At 39.1% G+C, this 11,246-nt stretch overlaps 2 protein-coding genes and 1 long non-coding RNA gene across 3 annotated transcripts; 1 reads left to right on the top strand and 2 right to left on the bottom strand.

Annotated features, from left to right (window-relative positions):
• Positions 1 to 1,549: 1,549 nt before the first annotated feature.
• Positions 1,550 to 2,501, bottom strand: LOC149383976 (uncharacterized). The gene is made up of 3 exons (XM_089627965.1): positions 1,860 to 2,501; positions 1,713 to 1,772; positions 1,550 to 1,612 (listed from the first exon to the last, which is right to left on the bottom strand). The coding sequence occupies exons 1-3, from the start codon at positions 2,499 to 2,501 to the stop codon at positions 1,550 to 1,552; spliced, it is 765 nt and encodes a 254-aa protein (XP_089484091.1).
• Positions 2,502 to 5,249: 2,748 nt separating this feature from the next.
• On the top strand, positions 5,250 to 6,054 carry LOC149383975 (uncharacterized). The gene is made up of 3 exons (XR_016301702.1): positions 5,250 to 5,345; positions 5,439 to 5,671; positions 5,945 to 6,054. It is a non-coding gene; the product is annotated as an uncharacterized LOC149383975 (long non-coding RNA).
• Positions 6,055 to 8,851: 2,797 nt separating this feature from the next.
• On the bottom strand, positions 8,852 to 11,246 carry LOC149383974 (DHHA1 domain protein). Its single transcript, XM_089629112.1, has 6 exons — positions 10,768 to 11,246; positions 10,062 to 10,220; positions 9,845 to 9,979; positions 9,648 to 9,730; positions 9,154 to 9,259; positions 8,852 to 9,033 (listed from the first exon to the last, which is right to left on the bottom strand). The coding sequence occupies exons 1-6, from the start codon at positions 11,215 to 11,217 to the stop codon at positions 8,932 to 8,934; spliced, it is 1,035 nt and encodes a 344-aa protein (XP_089485238.1). The 5' UTR covers positions 11,218 to 11,246; the 3' UTR covers positions 8,852 to 8,931.

Raw genomic sequence — 11,246 nt, 5'->3', positions numbered from 1 at the left:
TTTTGTGACGTTCCCGTCACAAAACAAGGGGACTTCAAGTCACGAAACGGTCCGTTTTCGTGACTTACCAGTCACGAAATTGGAAAAAAAAGTCCATACCCAACATTAGTACATCACGAAAAAGTCTTAAAAACATATGAACATAGGAAAAGAATTATAAAAATAGTTTGAAAACATGTGATATCGTCTAAACATTAAAACATTGTAAATATTGAGTACCTCATCTCGAAATACATTTTATTTCTTTCCATCCACCCCCCTTTGGCAAGCCGGCAAATCTTTATGGTCTTCGACAATAGCTCCCTTTGATTTCAAAAATTCCTCCCAATTCTCGCCGAATATTTCTTGAAGAACGGAGTTAGCCATCAAAACCGGAGATTTGTAATCCTCACCTGCATGCATCTCTACATACTCGTTGTATTCAGCTTCGCTCATGTCATGACGCTTCTTTAATTTCCTGGGATGGCGCGGAGATGGAATCATGTAATATCTCGCGGTCAAGTTTGCACTTCCTGAAGGCATCTCCGACGTCTCATTCACCGTCGAAACTTTTTTACTCGAATCGCTTCCCTTCGTCGTTGGATCTTTAGCGTCCATTTCACGTTAGACTCTTTCGAACAATATTATCAGTTTGATATGAGATAAATATCAAAGGTCGGATAAATATGAGGATTCCTTACCTAACTTTTGTGGTAAGTAAATGCTAAAATAAATATTCTTACCTAACTTCCAAAGTTGGTTGTTCAGTAATCTAATTGCTATGAATGCCATTTATTGCTATTAAATATCCATATCCCAAATACCAACTCGGTCAAAACAGCGAAAGATATCATGGTTCACGAAAATGGCTCGAACTTCGTGACTTCTATGTCAAGAAAAATGATGATATCGTGACTTCTCTGTCACGAAACAATTGAATGTCGTGATTTCTATGTCATGAAAAATGATGATTTCGTGACTTCTCTGTCACGAAAAAATTGGATGTCGTGACTTCTATGTCATGAAAAATGATGATGTCGTGATTTCTCTGTCACGAAAAAATTGGATGTCGTGACTTATATGTCATGAAAAATGATGATTTCGTGACTTCTCTGTCACGAAAAAATTTGATGTCGTGACTTCTATGTCACGAAGAATTGTTATTTCGTGACTTCTCTGTCAGTGAGAAATTGTTTAATGGGACTAAAACGTCACGAATGAGAAATATAAAAATCCATAATAAACATAACAAACTAAGTGAGAAATAAAGTAAAGTACAAATCCAAATTGGTACATCAAATAAAAACTTTTAAAAAAAGGAACAATCGAGCTCATGTTCGGGGTCGGCTATGGTGTGTCGGGATCGCGTTGCGACATGTGGCTCGATTATGTCCTACTCCACCACACCGACTGCATTTATTCCTTCTATCCTCATCCCCTTCCCATTGAGAGGGTATTCTTTTCTTTTTCGGTCTTCCGGCGGCACGAGCCGCAACATGAGGTGGATTTACTATTTTTTGCGTGACTTCCTCTGGAAAATTCCACGACTCCTCGCTGCCAATTGGATGAATTACACATGCATAACAACTTCTCCAATATTCGGTGGTGTAGTAATTTGATATGTACTTCTCAACTGCGAAGTTTCGAAAACCGCAAGCCGCAATGCCGTGGGGACAGATAAAGTTGTCAGTTTGAAAGACACGGCAACTACATGTCTTCTCTCTCAAATTTACAGCCCACTTTTGCCCCTCTCTATCAACGACTTCAAACTCGTACACCGATGATGGACGCACCTGTTCCGCACCCAATACCATTTTGTTTACGGGTTATAATAAAAAACATATTATAAAAAAATTAAAAATTGAATGCCTATCACGTACCCCCAGTCCAGTAGATTTAGCGTGGTATTCTTCAAGTTTTTTATTCGCGTCAACGCAAAGGATCGTCAACGTTCCCAACGCTTTTTCTCTACGTTCGTAAAACCATTTACTCATTCTCTCCCGGAGAAAATCAAATAGCTTGGCAATAGGGAACTCTCTCGGTTTGACATTCATTGCATTCTGCGACTCGGCATTGTTTGATGTCATTATTGAGTACCTCTTCTCCGTGTAGAAACTACGAGCCCATTTTTCGTAGCCTACGTCGTTCTGAAGATACGCTCGGACTCTTGGATCTTCCTCATCTATCATAAGCATATACTTTTCAAAATCTGCATACGTGTATGCCTTTGCTGGAGCATAGAACGTCCAATTCACCTCTTTTGATAGACCTTTGATTTGGTTCTTCACGTTCTTCAAAAGATGAAAGCAATAACCATGGTCTGAGTTAGTGAAAACCTTTTTCACACTGTTAATGATTCCCGCGTTCCTGTCAGACACTATGACCTGATGTGACCTCTCCCCGATTGCTTCCTTTAACCTTGTCAAGAAGTAAACCCAGGATTCAGTAGATTCTGAATCACCAGCGCCGAATGCGAGGGGGTAAACTTGTTCATTCGCATCCATACCACATGCTGAAAACATTGTGCCTTTATAGTAACTCTTCAAAAAAGTGCCGTCGATGATAACTACGGGCCGTAGATACTTCCACCCCCTTTTCCAAGCACTAAACGACATGAAGAAGTATTTGAAACGGTGGGATCGAGGAGTTGTGACAAGGTCGAATGACGAACCTGGATTGTTAGTCGACCACATGTACATGAATTTAGGCAGAGATCTATACGATGCATCATCGGTGCCAAACAATGATGATAGTGCCGCCTATCTTGACCTCCATGCTTTTTTGTAGGACATGTCCACTCCAAAATCTTGTTGCATGTAGGACATGATGTCTTTGGGTTTGCATGGTGAACATGAGGGATCGATGTACCTGTGTTTCATAGTCTCGCCTACAAATGTGGACGTAGCCTGAGGATGTTCTCCTTGTCTGAATTGTGTAGCACACGTGTGCTCAGAATCATACCTGCAAGAATGTAAGAGCAATGTTAATTTCGGGTGACCACGATAATATCAATGTAGAAATAAGTAATAAGTCACCTCCTCACTTCAAAGATCTCGGATGTAGTCTTTTTTACTCCACGAACAGACCACGCGCATGAGTCATCTCGACAAACAACATGGATATACCGTTTGTTAGAAGTCTTCGTCTTGAACGTAAAATGTTTGGTGATTGCTAACATGCATAAATGTTTCTTCAGAGTTGCTTTGTTGGCGTACAATCCTCCTTTGACTAGTCTCAGCGGAGAGTGAATATCTGACACATCAAGGTCAGGATGCATATTTTGGTTATCCGTGGAAGGCGTAGCGCATTGACTCGTCCTCCTCGTTCTAGAGCAAGGCGTACTAAACCGTTTTGGAGTGCCTGAGCGCGGATGGGTCTGCCATGGTGTGCCTGAATGACTCTGATTCGGGTCGGGAATCTCGGGAGAACTAGCCTCCGACTTAGGAGAACTAGCCTCCGACTTAGGAGAACTAGCCTGAATGTCCGCTTGTGCTGGTTGACCGGTGTTCGGAGTTGAACCAACGCCTGAGTCCGAAACCAACGGCTCTTGCTTCAATGGCTCCATATCTACTACCAAACTAAATTTGGATCTGTCCGGTTTCTCCTTCCGAAGATGCAAGTAACATTTCAAACTTAGGTTGGAGTCAATACTTACTGGGGGTACCGACCCTTCTGTCTCATAAGAAACACGGAGGACTTGATTTTTAGGTGAGCGATTGAGTGTGGCATACAATAGCTGCATAAACACCTCGTACGTTGCTTTTGCCGGTATTAAGATTCCCACTGCACACCCAGGGCCAGCCTCGTATCGTTCATGTTTCACCCATCTACCGCTATGCTTGACGAATGTATGAATGTCTTTCATAACTGCAAATAGTGGAGATAAAGTCACATTAAATTATTTTCTCATAAAACTTTATTATATGCGCAGATATATAGTAAGCACTTGAATCCATATTATATAATATCGTTCATGTTTGTCATTGTAGACTTTAGTTTCGTGACTATAGTGTCACAAAATAATTTAATTTCGTGACTATAGTGTCACAAAATAATTTAATTTCGTGACAATAGTGTCACGAAATAATTTAATTTCGTGACATTAGTGTCACGAAATAATTTCGTTTTGTGACTATATTGTCACGAAATATGGAGTCATGCTAAAGCTTTCGTGACTATGGGTGTCACGAAATTAAATAATTTCGTGACAATAGTGTCACGAAATAATTTCTTTTTGTGACTATATTGTCACGAAATATGGAGTCATGCTGAAGCTTTCGTGACTATGGGTGTCACGAAATAATTTAGTTTCGTGACAGTCACAAAATAATTTCGTTTTGTGACTATATTGTCACAAAATATTGAGTCATGCTGAATCTTTCGTGACAACGTTGGTCACAAACACTGTAACGAAATGCCTATGTATGAGGGAGCTTACCGGAATAAAGAGCGAAAAGAGTGTCAATGTGGGAGCTTGCTGCGCCGGAAAGGGCAGAGAGAGACGGCGGCGAAGGTGGGTGGCCTTGGAAGACGACGGACGGCGCGAACTAAGAGAGAGAGGAGGGATGGCCGTCAAGTTTGAGAGAGAGGACGGACGCCGGCTGAGATCCAGACACCCCGACGACAATGGGACACGACGCCAATGGAAGAGATGCGACGGAGACAATGGAGGAGATGAAACAAGTGCAGTGGAGAAGATGAAGCCGATAATAAATGAAAGAAAAGAAAGAAGGAGAGATTGAGAGTAGGGTTTAGTTTTTAGGATTCTTTAAAAAAAATAAATAGAAAATTAATAAGGGTATAATGATAATTACATAAATAGAAATAAATGAAGAGGTCCTATTGCTGACCTTTTAAAAAAAAACGTCCAAAAAAGTCATTTGCTCTTTATTTACTCCTAGTTTTGGAAAACTCCCATTACTTTTCTAGTGACGTGAACCTATTTTCGCTTCGGGGTATGAGTGCTTTACCAATTGAAATAGCCCATCTTGCCATAATACTCGTACTATACAATTGTATTACTCCATCGCTATGAATCTTTTTACCTTTTTGTTTAATAGTTGGGAAATGGCCGGATGTAGTAGTGTTTTCAATAGTTTGGACCAAAATATAGAGTTTCTTGTTTTGGACACTTTTAGTAGTTGTTTAAGTGATCAAGTACATATGTGCCCTTGTCTTTATTTTTTGTTTTAAAATTACCTCATTAAACAATAGCGTCAGTTAATATTTCAAAACTCAAATGAAACTCATTTTCATCTTCTTGGTTCACGCTCTCTCATCTCTCCTCCGACTCTTTCTCTCTCTAAAACCCTCACCCACTTCGCCGAAATCGCGGAAATCCTCATCCACGTCGTCGAAATCTCCAGGTTCGTTGCTAATCTCTCCTAAATATCTCAGGTTCGTTGCTAATCTTCATTATTATTTCAAATCTCTACGAATCACCTTTTTTCAAACGCTAGATTGCAGAAAATGACGGCCAAAAAATGCGCGCCGGTTCGGAAGAATTCGAGGACGGCGAAGAAAGGTCCGACGCCGCTGAAGAAAAGTCTCTCCAGCGAAAAAGTCTCCCGCCAAGAAGCCAACAACGTCTCGTCGAGTGAAGAAACCAAAACTAGTCACTGAATTGCCGGCATCAAATTAAGATGAGATATCGCTATTTGAGCTCCGAAAACGAAAAGCAACTATAAATGAGGTACATTTCTTCACTTTGAGCATTTTGGGTAACTTTTTGATGGCATGCAAAGCTGAATTTGGGTTATTATTTATGTGATTGTAGAATTCTTTTATTTGCATTTTCGTTATAATTTATGTTGTAGACATTTATAGCTATAGTCACTAGAATTGTAGATGTTTATGTCTAGTGACTATAGTTATAAATGTCTACAATTACATGTTTGTGTAGATATAGTTCTGGTGATATGAGGACTGTTTGTAGAGTTTCATGTTTTTTTCTTGACATATGCAGGGATTTGTAAGATTTGTCCCCGAAGAAGAGATTGTGGACCACAACTTCATGTTCTTCGGCGCATTGGACAAGTTTGAGGAGACCATGTGGCGGTGAAACTTGCGACCGGCTACGAATCTGACGATGAGTTTCCGACATCTTTGGGCTGGGATTTTTATGTTTACATGAACTCCAATATCAAACTATGAAGTTACTTTTAAAACTATGTTTTATATTTTTGTATGGTTTTGTATGACAATTTGAAGTTTGAATGCCTAAACATTGCTATATATTTTCATATGTTTTTGTTTTTTTTATTATGACTGTATGGCTTCGGTATGCTCTTGTTTTTTTATGGTTGTGTCTACAGATGTGTACAGTGATGTCTACAATTGTGATGATTGTAGACATACATATCTACAATTTGAAGTGATTGTAGACATTGAATGTCTACAATCACCACAATTGTAGACATAAATGTCTACAATCAGTTTAATTGTAGACAATGATGTCTACAATTTGAACAACTTCTATCATGTAATGCATTCAAGACGTAAAAAAGACATACAACTATAATAATTCAATTCTATCATTAACCCTGTCTCACTGAAATATAACATTGTAAATTCATCACCACCATAACACTGCAAAAATATCAGTTCAAACCAAAAATTGTCATTGCATTGCATTGAAATCATCTTCATTACATCATTACAAAACCCTTAAAACAGATACCTTAAAATCTGATTCGAGCAGCTATTATCTGACTAACCAAACTTATTCAGAGCATGTAAAAAACTACAACAATGATAATGACAACGAACAGAGCCATCTTCAGCTTGAAAATTTGAATTCGAAGTCCCGCATTCTCGGATTCTAACATGTTTTTCCTCCTCAGCAAACCGGGAATGATTTGCTTCCATCTATAGCACATTTCTGGGTCTATCCATTTGAAATACCCGCACCCACCATCTTCCTGAGAAAACAAACACAAAGAGGTGACTTTTTGGCGAAAACAAAGACGCGATTCACAATCGTGATTCGAGAGATTACCTTTTTTGTGATGCAACCGTGGAACCTCCTTCCAGGATTCAAAATTGTCCACGAAGCGCACTCGCGAACAGGAATGCCACAGTAGCAAAGCTCTCCCATGACTGCAAGATCGCGACTTGAAGTTAAGCAGACAAGAGAAATAAGAAGCAATTTGGGGTCCTTTTCTTATTTAGGGATTTCAAATTATTTTTCTCATTGAGTCCAGAGAAAGAGTTTGATGATTTATGCCGCCAATTCCCCTTGATATGTATAATTGTAATAAAAACTGTAATAAACGGTAGACTTATAAGTCTACAGTTAACAACAATTGTAGATATCGACGTCTACAGTTGTAGTAACTGTAGATCTATAATATCTACAATTGTTACAACTGACATTCCTGCATAGCAAAAACGCATATCTGATTGTTATTATCGTGTATGAAAAAAATTAAATGTCTACAATGAGACTATTTGTATACATGTATATCTACAATTACCCAATTGTAGATATACATGTCTACAATTCTTGTAAATGTAGACATATAGGTCTACAACTTCAGTTGTAATAGACATATTAGTCTACAACAGCTGAAGGTGTACACCGATATGTCCACATTTACAAGAATTGTAGACATGTATATCTACAATTACAATAACGACGTATAACAGGGACAGTCTACAATTTCAGAGACTGTAGACATGTATGTCTACAATTCAAGAATGCAAAAAAAACTCAAACGTCCAAAAACACGAAGAACAACACACAAACAAACCCAGAAACAAACTACACAGAGACGACGGGTAATGGCACGAACAAACCCAGAACGACAAAGACCTAAAACCCAGACAACAAGCACACGAAAACAAAGATGACCGACGAAAAAAAGCTTTCTTTTAAGATGCACGAAGATGACGTTGAACAAACATGTTCTCCGAAACCCAGAAACTCAAAAACCCGACGAGGATGAACGAAAACCCAGAAACAAAAAGAGAGGAGAGAAGACGACGATGACGTTGACCGAAAGAAGCTTACTTTTAGACGAGGATGAGGTGGCCGGAGAGATGAGCTTCACTTCACAGCTCATGGAGGATGATGAAAGGAAGATGAAACGTCTTTCACACGCAGAGAGAGAGAGAGAGAGAGAGAGAGAGAGAGAGAGAGAGAGAGAGAGAGAGAGAGAGAGAGAGAGTTGTACATGGCACAATAAACAAGACCGTATTATTGAGCAAATTTTGGTTTGGGGGCTTGAATGAACAAAATTACAAATTAAAGGGCAAACTCGGTATCAAACTATTATCTCTCCTCAAAACACTACTAAAAGTGTCCAAAAACATGCTACCCTATATTTTGGTCCAAATCATTGAAAACACTACTACATCCGGCCATTTCCCTTAATAGTTTGTCTAACATAATTATCTAACGATATATCTTTTTAATTATGTTTTTAAATTCCCCCGTACTCGATGCTTACACACATACACTCGATCAGACTATTGTGTTTTAACTTTTTATTATTGATTTGGTTTAGAGTTTTTTAGAGTTGTCTTTTTTTTTTTTTTCAATCTATGAAGGACTTTCTCACAATTGTGACCAAAACCCTCGACCTCCAAGGTGAAAAACGCTCACCACTTGGACAGTTTTCGAAAGACCGGGAGAAAGAAGCCTCCGAATTTCGTGTCTCCGGACGCTTGATGAAAAAACACATTTCACTGAATCAAAAAGCCTAATAAATTGCAAGGTACAATTAGCCATTTATCACTTGTGTCGATGAGCATGATAATTTATGTTCAATGAGTATAATGGATTTACTATCATGTATTTACGAGCGCATGAATACATTTCCGACAAAAAAAAAAAAAAAAATACATTTCCAAGCACAAAAAAAAAAAAAAAAAAAAAAAAAAAAACCCTGATAATTTACTATCTTCATCAAAGAAAATTTGGGTTGGTAAAAATCTTCAAAATATGAGTTTTCATTCAGTTATCTGCCGGGTTTTACAGACCTTCCATCGAAAGAAATCTTCGACGCTCAACATGAAAGAACTCGCATTACGATGCCCACCGCCTCCGAATTCCTAGGGAAGATTGAGACATCAAAATATTGAATTGTAGCTTTCTTGTGAATATCGACATATATCTTCTTTACTCAAACAGCAAGAAAAAAAAACAGGTAAAAAAAAGACAACAAAACCCACCTCGGAGATCACCGTCGTGTCTTCACTTTCGATGCTCCTCAGGCTTACTTTTAGCAACTGGTCATTTTTCAGTTCGGGTACTTTGTAAACCACGGCTCCAATGCCCCTACAGAAGACGAAAATAAGTTCCATTTACTAACTCTGAAAATGAAGAAAAAATATTCGAGAGAGTATAGTTGAAAGTTGAAAGTTGAAATCTGAAAGTTGAAACTGAGTCTTTCATGAGCACAAATAGCTAGCTACGTTCAGTAACCAACTCGTAACGAAGTGTTGAAACGAGATTTCTCTACAAATCTCACTCTCCTTCTAAAACTAAAAGCATTAGTTATCAATCGATATGACGGTTGATTAGAACTGTTAAGTTTTGCGACGAACAAAAACCCAAAAATTTATGCATCTTGATACTCAGTTCAATCTATTACAAAATCATCAGATTTGTTCTTTAGCAACAACCAAAAGACTAAAACCAGAAAATATAGAAAATTAAAAAATACCTTAAATCTAGATTACGGCTCTTAATAGCTAATTGATTTCCGAGTTCGCTCCTCAAATTCGAAATGGAATCTGCATGGACAGCCTATATGAAGAGGGTAAAATAATAATAAAGCAAATGAGCATCAAATTCTATAATGACATTAAAAACCAAACAATTATTAATTTATTTATGATTTTATCAGCTTTAATCACATACCAGGCAATGTCCGAACCGCCCGCCACCAAGTGCGATCTCGTACGACCGACCCAGAGCCTCGTCTATCAATCTCTGCTTCTCCGATAAGCTTTTCATGCCTCGGCTAATCACATTCTCCAAGTCCAAACCAAGCAACTGCCCACAGGAAAAAAAAAAATGACTAAGCAACAACTAATTTCTTTACTTACATAAAAAAAGGAACAAAAAAAAGGCGTACCTGTTCGAAGAGTGACGAATTCAAGTTGTGGCTGAATTCGATGTTGGAATCCTTGAGGCCGCTGCTGAAAGCTTTGCTGTTCGGAAGCTTCCATCGCCAGAGATCGCCGTCTTCGATGAACTCGAAAAGTCTCCTCATCCGGTCGAACTCAGCCACCGCCTAATATTTTTTTTTTTTTTTAAACAAGAATCTTTTATTAACAGGCTGAAAACGCCAATTTACAAAAAGGGAGAGCCACCGCCTAATATAAGAACCACCATTACTAATCCCGATGAACGAATGGCATTTATAGCCCCGAAAAGTCTCACTATCTTGAGATGTCAAGTTAAGGATTGTAAGTTAAAATTTTTAAAAAAAGTTGTATAATTTCACTAGTTTCCAATTAAATTTAAGATCAATATCACATAAATTTTAACATAAGCATACAGAGTTCTTTAGTTTAATTTAAAAGTGATTTAATGTTGAGCAAAAACATCAGATTTTCAGCCTAAATTTTCCAACGAGAATAAACCAGAAAAACCTGAGAAGTTAGTAAAACCTTAGGATCTGTGGTTTTAGCCCTAAATCATGATTTAACGTTGACCACAGAAACGTCAAATTTTCAACGTAGATTGTACAACGAGAACCGACGATAATCACCGAGTAATCGTGAAATTATCAATGAAGCTGATAAAATAAGCAGAAAAGCCTCAGAAGCTAGGAAAACCTTAGGATCGGTGGTTTTAGCCCTAAAGTAGTCAAAGGCAATGGTGGCTCCGCTTCGGTGGACGTCGATGAGAGGCTCGACATTGTCTCCGGCGAAGGAAGAAGACGAGAGGCTATCGAGGGCGGTCTTGTGGTGGTCCAACACCACGACGCGGCGGACATGGGAAGCGACGGCGGCGACGAAGCCGGAGGGTCCGGCGAAATCGAGGAGGTAGAGATCGGAGATTCGGGAGAGAGGGAGGTCTGTTAGGGTTAGGGGAGAGTAGACCGTGTTAGGGAAGAATAGAGCCTTCGCTGTTTCTCCGGCGGAGGAGAAGTGGAGGTGGGCGGCGAGTGCGGCGAACACGCCATCGGGGCAGGGGTAGTGGTATAGCACCGCCGGGGACTTCGCCGGAGTTTTGGTCATCGCGGTTTTTGATGTAAGTGAGGTCATGAGTGTGAAAGAAGACATGGGAGAATGCGAACTCAAGTGAACGAAGA

The sequence above is a fragment of the Urtica dioica genome, chromosome 10 (genome assembly GCF_054948205.1).
Source record: "Urtica dioica subsp. dioica isolate 48M chromosome 10, U.dioica_male_clone48M_v1_H2, whole genome shotgun sequence".
In the NCBI taxonomy this organism is placed as follows: Eukaryota; Viridiplantae; Streptophyta; class Magnoliopsida; order Rosales; family Urticaceae; genus Urtica; species Urtica dioica.
Note: the sequence above shows the minus strand (reverse complement) of the source record. Positions and strands in the feature narration are given on the sequence as shown.

Coding starts and splice junctions, on each gene's coding strand:
- LOC149383976 (XM_089627965.1), bottom strand. CDS start 2,501: ATGTTTTCAGCATGTGGTATGGATGCGAATGAACAAGTTTACCCCCTC. Junction 1,773..1,859: donor CTAAATCTACTGGACTGGGG/GTACGTGATAGG, acceptor GGTGCGGAACAG/GTGCGTCCATCATCGGTGTA. Junction 1,613..1,712: donor GAGAGGGGCAAAAGTGGGCT/GTAAATTTGAGA, acceptor GAAACTTCGCAG/TTGAGAAGTACATATCAAAT.
- LOC149383974 (XM_089629112.1), bottom strand. CDS start 11,217: ATGTCTTCTTTCACACTCATGACCTCACTTACATCAAAAACCGCGATG. Junction 9,731..9,844: donor GGCGGTTCGGACATTGCCTG/GTATGTGATTAA, acceptor CTCTTCATATAG/GCTGTCCATGCAGATTCCAT. Junction 9,034..9,153: donor ACACGACGGTGATCTCCGAG/GTGGGTTTTGTT, acceptor AATCTTCCCTAG/GAATTCGGAGGCGGTGGGCA.